At 39.3% G+C, this 18,357-nt stretch overlaps 1 protein-coding gene across 1 annotated transcript; it reads right to left on the reverse strand.

Moving 5' to 3' along the window:
* Window positions 1-13,264: 13,264 nt before the first annotated feature.
* Window positions 13,265-17,732, reverse strand: CBLN2 (cerebellin 2 precursor). Its single transcript, XM_044426279.1, has 3 exons — window positions 17,397-17,732; window positions 13,966-14,085; window positions 13,265-13,462 (listed from the first exon to the last, which is right to left on the reverse strand). Exons 1-3 carry the CDS (start codon window positions 17,730-17,732, stop codon window positions 13,265-13,267), a joined length of 654 nt encoding a protein of 217 aa, XP_044282214.1.
* Between the last annotated feature and the right edge of the window lie 625 nt (window positions 17,733-18,357).

Raw genomic sequence — 18,357 nt, forward strand, 5'->3', positions numbered from 1 at the left:
AGATAAGGAAGGATGGGGAGAGAGAAGAAATAGAGATGGAGTATAGGGCAATGAAAAAATGCATGTGAAAGAAGAAATTTGGATTCAGAAGTATGTATCTTGTGGGAAGGAGTGGCAGTGTATGGAATTGTGTGGTCAACTATAGGGATGATGAGAACTTTGTTTCACTTCATCCTCAACCCCAGCTCTCAACAGACTATGTAAGTCAGGCTGAAATAGCTGTACTGAATTTGGCCAGTGCAGTTACAGTAGGTAAGACTTCCAATCCATACTGATTTTGATCATGTTGACCACACTTCACAGATTTCTATAGATGCAAAGTACCTGATATTTAATCATGGTAAGTGCAGGAGAAAGCAAAATTGAAAGATTCATATCTCTTTCGTGGTCAATATATGCACAAAGTGTCACACTTATTCATTTCTGCCACACAGGAGACAGAGTCAGATTTTCGGTTGCTACTGGCGATGAAGCATTTGGAGTTTTGCACTTACATGTATTCTTCTCCAGCATTGCATAGCCTGTGCTTCCCAAAGACAGAGTTATCTTCAAGACCTAAGTGGCTCTGGCACATGACCTGGACTTTATTATAGCGCCAGGATCCTCACATCTCTATGAAGCTATCTGCAGTAGAACAAAAGTGCAGATTGAATGGTTCCAAGTGCAGTTTTGGCATAACTAGAGATAGAATGACTCTAAATACATGGGGAAGGGGGAACGATGATTCTGAATTAATTTATTATTTGTTAATAGCAGCAAAATATTTAGTAAACCAAAAAGACAGAGATATTTAAAATTATTGACTGGGGAATTTGGATCTGGTCTTATTGACTTATTGGATAAAGATGAAGAATGAAGAAGTCTGCTCCAAATGAATTATTTAGATTTTTCCCTTACACGATCTTAGGTAGAAACATTCCCTCTGTAGAAACATTTCACTAGATGAAATGAATTAGACACAGCTGATGTATTTTAGATAAATATTTTAAGCTGCTTATAATTGGTTGTACCTTCCAGTTTGACAACAATAATGTATGTTGATCTATAGTATCTGATAGGAAACCTAGACAATTTGCAAGGATGAATTAAGAGCATAAAATGTTTCTAGTAAATTAGGTATAAAGATTTACAAAAAATGCCAGGATAAGGTGGTAATATAGCTCTATGCTTTAGCATATATCTTCTCTCACTGTTCTCAGTTCAGGATTTCACAGAAACGAAGCATATGATGCAACACTTCACATGAGCTGGCCGCACAGTAAATGTGAAAGATAATATTAAACTTCACAAGAGCACCTCCTTGGAATAGACCAAAAAGCAATCCAATGTAATGACTATGATCCTGGTACCACAGTTGCCAACTTCCAGTCACAGTTCCATCTGGATTTTCAGCGCACAAAACAAAAGTCAATCCCTTCTCAGTAGTGTCTCAGCAGAGATCTTATATAGCACATATTTAACTAAACTGTGTAACAAAGTGCTAGATTTATGCATAAAAGAAACATAGCAATTTCTCTGCATACATAAAGTAAACTCTTGGAGTGGGGGAGAGAGAAGCTGCAACTATATATACTGTAAAATGTGGTAGGAAACAATGGAGTTGGCATACAACAATTTAGATTTGTCAGACATTTTCAAAGTACTCATTTTAATGTTTAAATATTTTGAATTATATCTTTCATGCTCCTGTTTCATTTTACATTGTAATCTCCAAAACTGCTGCTTCAAGGAGTTTAGAAGTGCACTGCAGGTGGAGAGCACCTCTAGCAGGGGCTGTGTTTGCCCCAGGGTCCCAATTACACCCATGGTAGGATAGCCATGTGACCTACTTGACAAAGGACAGTCCTTTATTTGCATATTCCCTGTTTGAAGGATGTTCAGTCCAAAGCATCTTAACCAGAAGAATTGAGGGAATTACCCCTAAAGCTCCCTGCATGAACATCACCTGAAACAGCAAACACACAGGTCACTTGGCTACAGTCCTTCCTATTATGATGACTGTGTTGTATTTCTATGTATACAGCAATTACTTCTAAATTGGAGTGTGTGTAAAAAATTGCAGACACAAATATTATATAAACATGTTGTCCTCTTTTTTGCAATACCTTTGTGGCCACCCTTGGTTGAAGTACTTCAGGTGCTGTGCCCACTGCTAATAGGTCCCAAAAGAAGGTCATTTAAGGGATGTGGTCTTCTGGGAGCCATTAGATGACTTAAGTTTGAACTCTTTCCCTAAAACATTTACTTGTGGGATTGGTATTTACCCCCATCTTGAAACTGGTAGTAGAGGGGAACATGCTGGAGAAAAATAAAGTAAGTCCACCCCCATGCAGGACTTTGAAAGTGGAAACCAGGTTTCCACTTCATTCCCAGATCCTAGCTTAGGTTTATTCTATCCATGTGCTTCCCAAACTACTTACTTTTGATTAAAGAGAGGCAAGAAATAAGAATAAGCAGAGAGGAGAAGGTTGGTGTTTGTGATCAACTGCAAGAAATTTTTACTTTTTTAAAAATCAGTACATGTTGTCATGGAATTGCTCCCAAATTAAAAACAAAATATTCACACTATTAAATGAGATTCCACAATGCATATTCTAATACTTGTTGCATCTTAAAGTGCCCCATCATTTTTTGAAAATGTCAGTTGTTTATTTTTCCATTTACCTTACTCAAAATGTTGTCTCTTGTAGTTGAAAGTCTGGCAAAAGTATTTTTGACACCTTAGAAGAAAGTATTTAACTGAATTTTGCAATCCAAAAAATTATATGTGCAAGTAGTAAGTTCTTCTCACCAGTTCTTTACTTTCGGATTTATTTCTTTGCACCAGAATGTATCCTGGTTAAGAGGAGTTTTGGACCACCATTGCAAAGGCTGACCAGAAATGGCTGACCAGAAATGGCTTGCACTGAATGGTGCTCCATGAGCAGCTTTTTTGGATGACTAGATTACACACACACACACACACACACACACAATGAAGAACCAATTCATACATTTATATAAAATGTGTAGCAACATGCTCTGGAAGGAGGCGATAGTGTTGGCTTCAGTCCATCTCTAAAACTGACCTGGGGGACACAGAACTAGTGAGAAGGCCATTGACAGAATGAGAGGGCAAATGCTGAGGGGAGAACGTACCATGAGCTCTGTCCCATGCCGCTTGGCCAGCAGCCCCTATATTAACCTCCCAGCTTCAGATGGTGTGGAGCGCAACAATACCAATGTCCGGATGGAGGTAAGGTTTACAATAGCTACTAGTCTGGCCAGCTTTCCATATGAAATAAGGGAGATACCATCTCTGAGGAAACAAAATGTCTTGTTCTAGCATTGCTAGAGATGATCAGTAAAAAGGGATGACTGCAGTAGTTGAGGAAGACTGCTGTTCTGTAAGTATTCTGTGATTCTTACTTTGGTATATTAGTAGCTTTGATATGTGGTCATATTTTGTATTTGTGAAAACATTACTTGGTACATTTGTCTATACGGTTGCAATAAACTCTGTTCAGCACTATGTGAGAGCTTATAATTTTAATACAAGTTCATTGCTATAACTTATAACTTTCTTGTTTGCCAAGCAAAGAAACAAATAAATGTACTAGAAAAAGTGGCCGCTGCTGATCATGTCTTGAAAACAAATACCTTGGGTCCTTAAAAACACTTCTTGGTCCCTGCCTGAAAGTTCTATCAAGGTAATAATTGTGGAGAAGCCTTTTCTTATTGATATAAATACAGCAATATTTGTTCATTCTTTCTTGCACACACATACACACAGAAACAAAACATGTCCACACAACATATACTGTATATAATAAAATTTCAACCAACCAATCAACTCTTATACATTTGGATATTTGTGCTGAGATTTATTTATTTATTAGATTTATAATTCACCTTTTTCTTTTTTGAAGAACTCAAAATGGCTTTACATCATACTCCTGCTGCTGCTCTCAATTTTATTCCCAGAACAACAACCCTGTGAGGTAGGTTGAGCTGAGAAGCTGTGATTGGCCCAAAGTCACCCAGTTGGCTTCTTGGCTGAGCAGCGACTAGAACCCAGATTGTCTGACTTCTAGTCCTCACTGTCAAGCATTTCATGATATATGGAGTTGCTAATAAAAAAGTCTCAGAAAGCCTTACCTTGTCTTTTGTTCTGCTTTCTGATGTAACAGTGTCCAGAGTTCTACATGTTGTAGCATTACATCAAAAGAAAAGACTAAAATATTTCACAGAAATATAACACTCTTTTTGTATCATTAATACATTTGCAAGGCTATTCTCAGAATGCAAACTCTATGCCCAGTGCTGACCTGATGGGCATATCAGGTTGACCTAGTCTCTGCCCCTATGAAACTGAACCAGAATTCAAATTTGACCACTTGCACTGAATCCAGAGTAGAAAATTGATCAACTGAGTTTAGTAGAGGCATTTCTTTCTTTCTGTAAGTCAATATAATTTCTGTTTAGTAAAACAATAGAATAAGAAACCATGCACAAATTATGTATATACCATACATATATAAAATCATTTTATATATTCACGTATTGTCTATATGAATTATATAAACAATATAGTTAACTTTATAAAACTATATTTAAATGTCTTTTCCATTAGCAGTTAAAACACATAAGCACTTATGAGTTGCCGGTTTACTATATCTGTCTACTTGATCTTGTGATTTCCACTAAGAAAATATGCACAGTTAAATTATCTATGGTGATCATGGCATTATCCCTTGGAGGCATCCCTTGGAGGCAGTTGATTGCACCACAGGCAAATAAGATTCATCTTCTAATGTAACTCTTGAGAGCTCTGTCCTGATGAACTTAGTGGAACAGGTTCATGGAGAGGGAGGCTACCAGCAGTTACTAGCCTTGCTCTCTATTTGCTACTCTATTTAGAAGAGGTGGTGTGCCTGCATTCACCAGTTGCACAGGAGCTTGAACTGGAGGTCTGGAGGTCTTGCACCCATCCTTCTAGAACAATCCTGTGGGGAGCTGGTTTGCCACTGTGTAGATGGACAAAGGTCCATCTAGTGCTGGACTAGATGGAGCTTTGGGTCTGATTCAGTATGCTCCTTCTTACATCATTAATGTAATAAACTGCTTGCAGGTCAGTATATTGGACACAAATTAAACATCAGCACATTTTCTTTGCCCTATTTTAGTATAATTAACTTCAATAAATCCTTTATTTTCTGTTTGCCAAATTTCTGAGAGCATTACCCTAATAAATATTAATGAATTATTCATATGTGCTGAGCTCATTATCAATTGTGTAAATTTTAACTCAATGGCAATTCCTCTTGGAAAAGGATGAAAAGATATATTAAACCATACTGTTGTATTATTGGTTTATAGTCATCTTAGAACAAATTTTGGGAAATGTGAAATAGCTATGAACTGAAAAAGTAGACCTTGGTCTTCTTGATTAAAACAATTCTTATTCTGATTTGAATTTAGAAAGTTGAGTCTCAAGGACTTAATTCTCAGCTCCAAGTGCTGTGTCAGTTTGGGGAAGATTTTCAGCTTTTGTGGTGTTTTATCAGTGTACTCTAGTATCCAAATGTTAGCATAAAATGCCAAGCTCCAGTCCAAAAATAATTCTAATATTTATTTAGAATAATTTAGGTTTTTTTCCTACCCTAGCTCTATTTTGAGATGAGTAGGCTAAGTTTGTTTCATTGGCAAACAAATATATAAAATTAAATTGGTGTTTCTGAAAATCAAAACGTATCATTACTGATATATTATTATAATACAATAGTTGCAAGTTTAATTAACTAGAACTTTAGTTAATCAATAGTGCCAGATTTATTTGGTTAGCACACATTTATTTGTAAGACTATTTTGGTTTTAGTGTGGTACCGTAATAGGGAAAGAGAAATAGCATTTCCTTGTAAGAATTAGTGGAAGTTTTTATTTTGTAAGCATTCTTGCATTTCCTTCAATATCTCAATGTGGCACCTCTATTAATGTTCAATTTAATCAATACAAAGCATAAAATTAATCAAGTAAAACTGTTGTTATCTGATAGCTCTACTATTAAGCAGTGATTGTTGCCTGAAGATCAGAGCATCTCATGGGATAGAAGTCAATAAAATAACACTTTCTCCCCCGCACCCACTCCAAACCACCAGCAGCTACATCAAGGTTATAACAAACCCACACACTTGCAGAACAAATCAAATTCAAAAATAGTTTTGTCAATATTAGCTGAACTACCCCATATAAGCATAATGTTGCTATTTCTCATAAGGTAAACATCTGGCCACCTACAAACCTAAATTACCTAAAGGTTGGGATGCAAAGAGGGAATTGAAATCCGCTTGGGTCATGAAAAATTCAGATGAGGTCAGGTACTCTGGAGTACTATCAAAAAAGTAATTAGCATAAAGTCTTCATCAAAGATCAAGTGCTCTTCTGAATGAAATCCAAGTGTTTCCATTCAGATACTGTGAGCTTTGTTTTGTTATTGCCTGTTTACCCCTCTCTGTCAATGAGCAAGTTGAGTGGTAGACCTTGTGTGCTACTTACCTAGAAGAAATTGTTGCACACTAATATACAAGGCTTTATGGGATCTGGGGCAACTGCCAACCCCTAAATGTGCATTTTTGAATTATTTTGAGGATGTTGTTTTTCTGTTTTTGTTCTTTTATGACATTGTGACAAGCGTTTCAGTGCACAATGACTTAAATTCAACAGATATCTGCTAGCAAGATCTCTCTCTCTCTCTCTCCCCCACCCCCAGCCCTCTTTCTTCTGAAGCTCTCCATGCTCCTTGACAGAATTTCCTAGCTATCTGAACCAGATTTTGGAGGCTGCAAGGTGGGTGGAATAACGCTACTGGAACATAAATATTCTATAAACAGTTAGTGCTTAGTTCAATGACATGACATGGTGACATATCATAATGCAACTTGGCTTACTTGATGGGAAGTATTCATCAGTTAAGTACTAGTTCTATAACAATGTCTAGCAGACTAAGACATCCTGTGATTACATGCTAGATGTTTGGTACAAAAGAGAGCAGTTACATCCTAAACAACCCCAAACTCCCCAGGAGTAAAGAGACTGGCAGTCGTTTCTGCTTTAGCATACAACTTTCCATCTGTATGGCCTTCTCCTAGATTTCCTGTAACATGGAAATGAGTTTCAGACATCACAGCATACAAGAGAAGATATTTGTCTGAACTGTAGAACAAGGACAGACAAGTTAGATTACAACTGACAGGACTCCTAGCATATGGAATGGGCTTCCACAGGAGGTGGTGGAGACCCCATCAGTGATGGTGTTCAAGGAAGGATTGGATGCCCACATGTTGGACCTTATATGAGCAGAGCTGGCTTGTGCCCAGGGTCAGACTAGATGGCCCAGGACATCCTTTCTGACTTGCTTTGTTGCTATATTTCTAAGTCTGTTTTTACCTAAAAGTAAATTTAAATGCTATAGAACCAGGAGGGTTTTAAGGCAACCATATTAAGATCCATGTGCTTTTAAATGGCATCGGTAATCTAATTCGTGACACAAAGAGGCATGCCAAAAGCTTTAAGACTTTAACAAGTCTTAAAAGTGAAAGACTGCCCTCCTACACATATTTGACAATAAAATGTTGTTTTCACTGGTTTAACCAAGAAAACAATTTCTGGCCATGCCTTTCTAGGCATATTATTTATTCTGATACTTTTGCATTATAGCGGGAAAAAACATGTCTCCAACATTTTCTTTCAGAACTGGTTTGCTCTGGAAGATGCAAAACCTAACTGAATTCTATAATTTCTATAGGGAAGTGCCATGTAAAATCCTTAGCACTAGAAGAACTTCAGAAGCATTAACAAGTCTTCAGCTTACTACAGCCAAAGGTTCACCTGCAGAATGCAGAGATAGAAAGCTCTGTACAACTTAGTTCAAGCAAGCATGTGAAAGCCTAACCTTCTTGCCCATTCTTGATCCAGTCAACAATCTATGTCTCAATCACTGAATAAGATCCAATATTAGTCTCAGCTAAATCCCATAAAGCAATACAACTGAATGAATAAATAAGGCAGAGCAATACTATTCAAGAGCAATACTTTTCCATTGTATTCAATGGAACTTACCCCACAGAAATGCGCCATTAGTTTTAGTTGGGTGCCTCACCACTGGCAAAGGTAGTGGTCTTCCACTAACACACAAACATGGTATATGTAGTGGATTTGAAACATCGCTATGGTGCTGGAGGAGGATATAAATATCTTCACCCGTGCTATTTTCCCAAACTGAATTAGCTTTACCCTTCCCTGGATTGAAGAAATTCACATGGAACCTGTATATTGGTCCCCATGGTCCAAACAGCAGCTCTGGTAAGAAGGTCATTAGAATCAAGGGAATTACATGAGGAAAATGAGGAACTGTTGTCCTCCAACATGCTTCCCTGGAGCTATGAATGGTTAAAAAGCATGAGTGGTCCTGATAAATCTCCTGTATCTTTCCTGATTGGGCCTCTTTTTCTGCAATATTTGGTGAGGCTCATAATTATGATTGATAGACCTGCAAGTGACAGCCAAGCAAGTCCCAGAAAGGAAAGAAAACTGTCACCAGTGTGAGCATATGTGGTGTGATAGTTTAGTGTGGGATCAGGATTTGGGAAATCTGTTTCTAATTCCTACTCAGCCATGAAGCTTACTGGGTAATATTGGATCAGTCATTGATTCTCTGCCAAACTTATCTTAGATAAATTGAAGATAAATTGGGGAGGGAGGGGACCATGGAAGCCACTTTGGTTCCTTGGAGTAAAAGGAAATAAATAATAAATAATGCAATAATTGTGTTACATTTTCAGCTTACTAAACATTACAACAAGGAGGAGATGTAGGAATAGTACTTTTAGTGGCAGTCACACGTTGTCTGTATTGCGGAATTCTGGTCTTCTAGTACAATCACAAGTATGGTGAGAAGTCTCATTAAGTGGAACGTGACTTACTTTCTGATAAGTGTTGTACTTATTGTACAGTAAGCAACCCAGGCAGCCTCACAACTGTAGGTGTGGCATACAAATGCAACAAACAAACAAGCAATAAGTGTGCCATAAGAGGTAATTTCTGGGTTAGTTTCTAACAAATAATTTCCATTGAACTCAACAGGGCTGATCCTGACAAACTCAGGATCCTACTTTCAATCATGCCAAATTTGCCTTGAATGGTACTTTGGGTTTTCACAAATCCCTTACATGCTTAAATATACTTCTCTCCTCACTATCTTGTATCTTTATGTTACCTTCAAAACTGATAAAATATGTCTAACTTTCTACATATCTCTATAGGAAAAAAATCAACCACAATTGTACACAGTGGCAAAGTCCTATAATGCACATAATTGGATGTCTCCTAAGCAACCATCTAAGCAGCAGTATATTAACAACATTTGGAAGACTATGGTAATGTACAAACCTACTCTACAAGTACAGTAATGAATTCTAATTTTTAATCATATTTTGGCACTATGGTTTCCTTTTCTTTTCCTCTTCGTGGAAGCCCTTCAAGTTTCTGATCATATTCCAAACAAGTACAGGTTCCAGTTTTGTTTTGTTTTACTGTTTTTTCTCTGCACATTCATACATACTCTATATGCTGTATAACTTAGAAAACTGAGATATCTTTCATTAGGTACTGAAATCCTCCTTAGGGAATTTGGTCCTGCACATATTTCCATATTACATCAGAGATTATAATCAGTTGCTTTCTATACTTACTTAGAGATCATGTTGTATTGTGTGTGCTGTTTTGTTGCCTGTATTTTTAACTGCATTTCAAAGTAAGATAAATTCCATAAATTAAAAATGGCTGTCAATTGCTTCATTTCATTCTCCAGTTCCATCCTAAAAATTAAACAAGCAACTCTGTTTTAAATGCAATGAATTTTTAAATACCATGAAGGCATGTCACATTCCTGGCAAAATATTTGCCTAGCTCAGGTTCTCAAGGATAATGGTAAACCGTTTGTGGAGATCACAGTTAATGAATGGAAGGGGAGGGATGAAGCGTATCAGTTGCCCTGTTGACAAGTGGAAATAAACCAAGACAATATTGCATAAATATATCTTCTTTTCCTATTTCACTTCAATTAAAATTAAATAGACTCCTCTTTAAATCCTTTGACTGCCCATTTGTAAACTCTGCTATACACAGTGTATTTTAATGCTATAAAATGAATTCTGGATGAAAGACTAAAATGAACACTTGAAGTAGACCAAAAAAAAAAAAACAAAAAACCCCCCACATATAATCCAGTGCTTCTAGAGAACTTTTTTCCAATGTAACATGCTGCTAAGATAATATTTTTGATTTACCTCTTCCTTGGTATATGCTTATAATACAGTAGATCATGTTCAAATAAATTTTGAGTAACCCCTAAATTCCTATTTAATTCCTTGAAAACTGACTATGATCAGATTTAAAAATAAGATGCCCTAAAAACAGTCCATCCCATTTTAAAAACTCTGATTCACTCAAGACCTTGTAGTAATCTCAATTAAAGTCTACAGTACAATACCTACAACAAAAAGTTTGCTACAGAAAATTATCATTTTTTCCCCTAATTTCTCTGAAAATTTTGTAGTACCAAATCACTAGGTTTTTTTTTCTTTCAGTGCAGGAATTGGCAAGTTTTCATTGTGCATTTTTAAAAATGCCTTTTTTGCATAGTTTGCCACAATAAACACTTCGTTTTATTATTATAGCCATTCCCCCCTCTATATTAGAATCACAAATTAATATTAATATGCAACGCTAAATCTGGGGGTGGTTTGCAGTGTTTTTCCAAATTGCACATGCACGTTGGTAACAGAGAAAGTGCATAGACTATGTAAGTGAACTGAAAGCTTTGTCACTATATGGTGCTCCATGTGTTAAAGTCTTCCAGCTCCCTTTATCTCCAAACAGCATGGCGAATGGGAATGGGAAAGCAGTCTGGTGTCTGGAGAGCCAGATGTTCCAAATCCTGTTGTACATGCTCCAATTCCAGAGTTCATTTTAGAATTTCCCTAGCTAATCTGGAATACAGGCAGGATTGAATAGATCGCACAGCAGCCCCTCCAAAGAATAATGTGCCATAAGGAAATTCACTTATCTTTCACAATATACTGGACGCTAAAGCCCTGTCCAGACATCCAGACAAATATGGTGTGATGAGGATTGTACAACCAAACCCACTTGTCTTTGGAATTCACATTGTCATAGACTTCAATGCACACAGGCCCATCCAAAGCCAAAATGTGAAGATTATGTGGATAGGCTTCTGTATATTGGACTCTATCCATGAAAAGCTATATGAAATCATGAAGTCCAGTACACAAATGCCTTGACACACCAAAATCAAACCTAAAGCCACACTGACTAGATTTACTGGACCTTCCAGGACACATAAAAAAACAAAGCAAACAGGAACAGGGAGAAAAAAATACATTTTTAAAAGAATTGTTTTCTTTTTAAATTCAAAGAGCTATACACAGGTAAAGTAGCTATTCTGGTTTTTTTTTAACTGACAGTGACCCTTTAATGACAATTTTACAATGAGAACATATCCACCGAAACCCTGACATGCAACGCAACACATTTACCACTTGTATTCTGCAAACATCATTTAATCCTTGAGAAAGGGTAGAGAAACTAACACAGCAAAAATAAAATAGAATTCTAATCTATCCATCTGATCAACAACATATGTGAAATAAGAACTTAAAACAAATAAAGCAATAAGACATGTTTTAAATCCTACTAATTAGTTTAAACCCAAACTGCATTTTTCCCTGCACAACTGATATTGATACTTACATTAAAGTGAAAAGAAGGCAAGTTGGACATGAAACCCATTTATTCTGAATCTAGAGTTCATCAGCATTTTGGTTACATTGACACATAGATGGTGAATTTGAATTCAACCTGAGGTTTCTTTTATCATTTGGAATCAATGACCTTTCTGGTATACAGTATTGGATTAAGACTATTCAAAAGTCTTTGGATGCTAACAGGGGAGGCATCAACAAAAATAAAGAAAATATACAATATGGGTGTATTCAATGCTAAACCACATAAAACTTAGTAAGCTTTCACAGCCTCAGGATTTTGATGTCCCTGTTTCTGTCACACATATTAACAGCAACTGTTGATTTACAGCTCATCCTGTCAGGTTTGGTGTGAAAATGTTTACGTCTAAACCGGAGGGAAGATAACTCATTGGAACACTGAAAAGAGGCTAAACCACTGCATATTCAAGCATTAGTAATCAAATCTGTCAAATAAAGATCAGAAAAGCACCACAGAACTCCCAGTAATGCAAAGGAAATGCTATTATTTTATGGTATGTTCAAATAAGATATTCACAGCCTTCTGGAATGGATTCTGTAAATGTCAGACCAATTCAGAAATGTCATTCCCTTTCCAGATTGCAACTCAAAAATCAGATTGTGCAAGATTATCCTCAACCTCAACACGTGCTTCTTTTAAATCAGTTGGATAGTGCAAGCAGAACTGTTCCGTGGTTAGTTTCACTGCAAGGTGCAGGGTATGTTTGTAGTTGCTTTATCTAATTGATCAATTGAGCTTGCTTCTTCAGCACAAGAGAGTCAGAAAAGGAAAAGAATAATGATGGTGAAACAAAAGTAACACAAAATAGAATAGTTTCCAATCGTGCAAAATTTGCTTCACTGGATAAAGCACTTCTTGACACAGTAATGTCCAAGGATTTCCCTCCCGCAAAAGATACTGGACTGAAATTGAAGCCATTCTTACTTTTGTCTTTTCTTAAGGCTATATAAACACCAAAAAACAAACAAAGAAAAATACTGCAGGAACATCAGATGTTACGTTGTTCTGATCTCTGGGAAAAGCCTGGACAAGCAATTATATGGTCCCAATTAATGTGTTCAGGACGAAAAAAGAAAGAAAATGAAGGGAGGAAAGTCAATGATCCCAACAATAAAATCCAGAATTGACTTTACAATCACAGGTATAAATTTCTCAGGTTGATAATTTAATTTCTCTTAAAGATCATTGTCATCTAAAACTAATCAGAGCCGCAGGTTTCCCAAGGAACTGTCAAGAGTCAAAGCAAAGAGTGGAGTCAAGAAGGATTCTCATTCTTCCATTATGGCAGTCTGAGTGACTGGAATTATTGGCATGTATAGCCGAGTTCTGGGAGGGGCAGTAGGGTTCTTGTGGGTGTTCTTGTTGTTATTAATAACTGGATCCTTGTTCCAGCTTGCAGATCAAGCTTCTTATTGAGCTCCCTTTATAGGGGAAAGACTAAGAAGCCGGAAAAGGTTGAGTATTTCCATCCTCCCATGAGATTCCCTCTCTCCAGTTTGAGATGCACTTTGTCTTCTCTTTCCATAAGGAGCAAGACCCCATTGCTGGCTGCTTCCCTTGTGACATCTTGGTCCCCAGCAAAAGCTGAAATCACTGGATAGCCATTTTGCATTAAACTTACCTACAATGCAAATTGAACATAATATAAGTCATCTTGTAAACTTTTTAAAAATGTTATTGTTACATTTCAATATAACATAGTGGTTCACTTTCTAAATTATAACTCAAATACTAAAGTGAGTTCCCAAAAAGCAGGGAGCCTAAAACAGAGTGGAAAGGCCAGTGTAGACAACAGACCTGCATCCTTGCAGCTTACCACTTGAAACAGCAGAATCAAAATTACCTGCTAGCAACCTCCAAACCTAGTTCAGGTTGCCAGCCAGTCCAGTCAGAGTTGTAGCATTGGCTGAGAAATGGATCCCACTCCATTGCTGATAAAGAGCATATTAATAAAACATTCAGTGCATGAATCCTTTCATCATTACATTTCACTATGTAAGTGATTTCACCAGCCTTTATGTGAACTATTTTGGAAAGGAAAGGAAAGGAAAGGAAAGGAAAGGAAAGGAAAAAGGACAGAACAGAACTCTATCTCAGTGAAGAATCTCCCATGTCAACACATACCTGGATAGTTTGTCTGTTATATACTTTCACAACATGGAAGCTGAAACTATAAATTCCTTTTCTTGGTGCTACAAATATACTGGAAGCCAGGTCAAAATGGTTGCCAATATTAACTAATACCTGGAGAGAAAAAAGAAAGAAGGAAAAGAAGGAGGGGGGGAGAGAGAGAGAGAACATGCTTCAGAACATAGAAGTGGGAAAAGGGGAGAAATTCTTGATCAACTCTCTAAGCAATGCAACACTACTGGCATTGTCTATACAATTAAAATGGACTACAGAGGGAAGGAGTCTGTTTCCAAGGTGTTTTAAAAGGATCCATTTCAGACAGCTGATTGATTTACACAGTGGTGCACCCAAAGCACTTCAAGAGAATGAAAGAAGCATGGTGGCAGCCTAGGTCTTCACAGTGGAGGAGAAAACATAATATATGATTGCTACGACACACAAAAAGAAAGGAGAAATAACCTATTAAACAATACAGCTGAGGATTTTACATTTTCATGTGACAGCATTGAAACTAATTATGTCTCCTGGGGTGCTCAGTGTTAATGTGACGCAAAATAGACTTAGTCATGTCTTATGTGATGGGATGGTGGAAGAGAGTTCAAATTTTAAACAAGTAGCCCCATTTTCTTACAATTCACATCCTTCATTCTCTTTCCTCTCACCACTCCATCCCGAAGCATAGGGACTAAGTCAATTAAGCTTGAACAAAGACATAGAGTGGATGCATTTTAACCTGCAGAGACTTAATATGTGGACTCAGTGGTAAAAGTGAAAGCAATTTGCCCATTAGAATAATGTAAAATGATATCGCGAGCCAAGTTATGAATGTTTCAAAAGCATCTTGCAGAGCAACAAAAATAAGGAACAGAGATCCATGAAGCAGAGGCTTCTCCCAGTAATATGCTTGCTTTAAACTAGCCAAGGTTAAGTCAGACTGCACCAGTGAAATGTGTGCAAGGCAAGTTCACAATGGAACCCATCTCAAAACAGAAGTCTGAAAACCAGAAAACTGGTTGAAACAGCTTGACGTTTTGAACAATGTTTGAACAGAAGCACATCTATACAGGAGCTGCTAGCATTATTAATCAAAAGACAATGTGCAACTATTCCTTCTGTTTCTCCATAACAGATTTTCTGTATTAAGAAAAAAGATGGCAGAAGCAAGGGGAAAATATGGAAGACATAAAAGTGGAAAATGTGGTAGCTTGGATCACCAGTGAGAAGCCATGCATGAGGCAAGGCAACTGTTCAATGAAAGCCTTGTCTGAAAGAATCCTGCTGGCTTTTTGCAACAAAGAATTGTGAAAACTGCACTCAGTGCTTCGAACTCTGGAAGGTTAGAACTCATAGGATTCTTTTTCTATTTGCCTGCCAGGTATTTTCTTGTTCAGAGATATGAATACCTTTCATGGTATCCCTTCTGTAGGATTCAGGTGACTGTATATGTATGTACAAAGAATGGAAAAGCTTAAAAAGTTAGCAAAATAGCTTGGCTTTCCTTTATACATGAGCCTGGAAACTGACCTTATCTGGATTCAAAATGTGTATTTTAAAAGTATAAAACCAGAAGCAAAGATTTGTGAAAATTCCTTACAACACAATCCTATGTGTGTCTACTTAGAAGTAAGGCTGTGCTGCTATAGTCACAGATGCCAGTGTAAGCCCACTGACCTTAGTAAGATTTTTTCTGAACAGATGTGTATAGGGTTGCACTGTAAGTCTCACTGAATTCAATAGAAATTACTTCCAGATAGTGTGCATTCCATTATAGCTTCAACCTTCTAAACAGAAACTTTCAATTGTTAATTATAGTTCTGTGCGCACACAAATACAAAGTAAAGAAATTTCAAAATTGTAATTCTAGGATTATTATTTTTGAAAGGCAACATATCATGCTGTCAAAAAGTTACACACATTTTATGAACAAAAAGGTGGGACACAAAACTATTTTGTAGTGTCTGACATTATAGCAGTCTGTCTTTGTGTTGGAGAAAGAGTCAGTGAGATAATGCTACTCCGAACAAAACAAAAGCAATCCTATGCCCATCTATTTTTTTCCTGAAAGTCTGTAAGACCAAGCAGGTGCAAAATATAATATATTTGGGAACACAAAAGGAATCGATTAGTTAAGTGTGTCAGACAGATGGATGGAGAGGAAAATATCCATAATCTGTATTCTATAATTCTAAATTACCCTGACAGAATTAGTTGAGGTGTTACATTTATATGTATGTTTTAAGGGTATTTAAAAATCTCCAATGCATCTTTCTTGGTCCCTCCTGGGCTACAATGGAGCAAACCTAAAAGCACAGAGGTTTTCTCATAGTCAAGAGGAAAAGCTTATGCTTGCAGTGCCTTCGACTGTCCCTGCTCTGCACTACACCCACATTCTGCAGTTTTCCCCAAGCTGTTTTCCACAAATGCCTGTCTGGTTTGCTTGACTAGATAAGGCAAGGTGGGAAATCTCAGGGCTACTCCACAGGGAAAAAGGATGGAAGGATGTTGCCAGTTAGAAAGGCAAGGTCAGAAGGCACTCCTTTGTGTCCACTGATGATTGCCAAGAATTATATGCAGCACTTGTGCCATACTCATTAAGAAGCTATGGTAGCCAGCCAAGGAGCTGTTGATGAGCCAGCTCACGAATGCCGGCTGTGAATGTCTAAGGTAGTTGCTCTTGAGGATACTGAGAGATAGCACTGACCTTTCTTCATCACTGATTCCTCTCAAATTCACTGATGAAGAAAGATGCAGAGCTTTGAGAAGGAAATCACTGGTGCTGGAATCTGGGCAAAGAAATAGGGAAGGCAGCAGTTGGTGTTGAAGATACAGGAAATAGAGGCTATGATTCTATAGACCAGCACTCATTGATACCGGGAAAGTCCTGGATCTAAGAGGAGAATAGGCACTCAGCTGCCCAGAGAAGCTAGGCAACACAGAGTTGATTGGCAGGGCGAGACCTATCATTAGGTAGAATGAGGCAGCCACCTCAGGCCAGAAGATGCTGTGAGCTAGCAGTGACAGATTGGAAGGTGGAGCTGTCCCATCCGTAGTGCTGAAACAAGATTCAAGGGTCGTTCTGCTTGGCCGCTCTGTGTGCAAAGGAGAGGTGTGGATTTAGAGAGTGCTATTTTATTTTCCATCTCAACATGCTGGGCAGGGCCTTTCTAGGAAAGCGAGGCAGGGAACATGGAGGCTGAGGAAGGAGCCAGAAATAGCCATTAGAGCAGCCGTTTGAGCCACTGGGAGGGAGGAGTCAGCGAAGCCACTGTTGCTGGGCGTGAAGGGGCTTCGTTAGAGGAAGGGGCTGGAGATCGAGGCTGCCAAGGCAGGGCAGGTGGTGGGAGGAGACTTTGGCTTGCTCCAGGGGCGGGGCGGGCGGGGCGGGGCTTCGTGGCGGGAGGGCGCGGAGTTTGGAGGTGCCTGACCTGGTCGAAGTAGATGGTCATGGTGCGGTTGCTCATCTCGGACGGCTCGTGGTTGGTGCTGCGCGTGGCCGAGAAAGCCACCTTGGCGCTGCCGGAGCGCACGGAGATGCCGAGAGACGAAGTGATGGCGCCGTCGGCGGACGGGCTGGAGTCACACACCACCAGGCACTTGCCCTCCAGCACGATGGGCTCCGTGTCGTTCTGCGCGCCCACCACCGGGCAGCCGGCGGGCATCAGGAAGAGCAGGAGGGCCAGCGCCGCCGCCACGCACGAATAGCCGCCCGCGGGCTCCGCCAGCGCCCCCCGCTGCCGCCACCACAGCCGCCGCCCGGGCATGGTGCTGCGGGCCCCGCCACCTGCCGCCGAGTCCAAGGGGGCGACGGGCGGCGCTGCTCGCAGTCTTTGGCAGGCAGGCAGGCGGTGGCTTGGCAGCGCTCCCCGAAGGCGCGCACCGGCGAGAGCGGCCCGCGCCCTCTCTGTCCCCTCCGCGCCTTCTCCGTGCTTCTTCTCCTGCCAGGGGGACAAGGGCGACCTCACAGGAAGGTGGGAGGCGAGTGGCAGCTGCAGCCTGAGAGAGCAAAGAGCAGCAGAAAAGCACAGTCATAAAAAGGAGCCAGGCGCCGAGCCCTCTGCCCCCCTCCCGGAGTGCCGCTCCCCGGAGCCAAGGGGAGAGATGAGCTGCTTGGCTGGGCGTGTGCGTGCGCGTGTGCCTTTCTCAGAATAGCAAGAGAACGCGAACCCGGGACCTGGGCGGGCGCTCAGCTGCGCCCGGTCTCCGCCAAAAATGCAGGGCAATTTGCCTGCAGCGAGTGGTCCATCCAGTCCAACAGTCTGCTCCTCCCAGTAGCAAACAAATATGATTCATAGTGTGTGCTTGTGTGTGTGTGCGTGTTGTGTTTTTTTTTTTTTTTTTTGTTTCCTTCCTGCAGCTAAAGATGTCTTTGCAAAACAGAGAAACACA

Source organism: Varanus komodoensis, unplaced genomic scaffold (assembly GCF_004798865.1).
Source record: "Varanus komodoensis strain SLA01 unplaced genomic scaffold, ASM479886v1 scaffold17, whole genome shotgun sequence".
NCBI lineage: Eukaryota > Metazoa > Chordata > Lepidosauria > Squamata > Varanidae > Varanus > Varanus komodoensis.

Excerpts from the sequence above, each read along its gene's own strand:
- CBLN2 (XM_044426279.1), bottom strand. The coding sequence starts at position 17,732 with ATGCCCGGGCGGCGGCTGTGGTGGCGGCAGCGGGGGGCGCTGGCGGAG. Across the intron at positions 14,086-17,396 it reads TGACCATCTACTTCGACCAG|GTATTAGTTAATATTGGCAA; the intron begins GTCAGGCACCTC and ends TTTTCTCTCCAG. Across the intron at positions 13,463-13,965 it reads ATAACAGACAAACTATCCAG|GTAAGTTTAATGCAAAATGG; the intron begins GTATGTGTTGAC and ends TTTGCATTGTAG.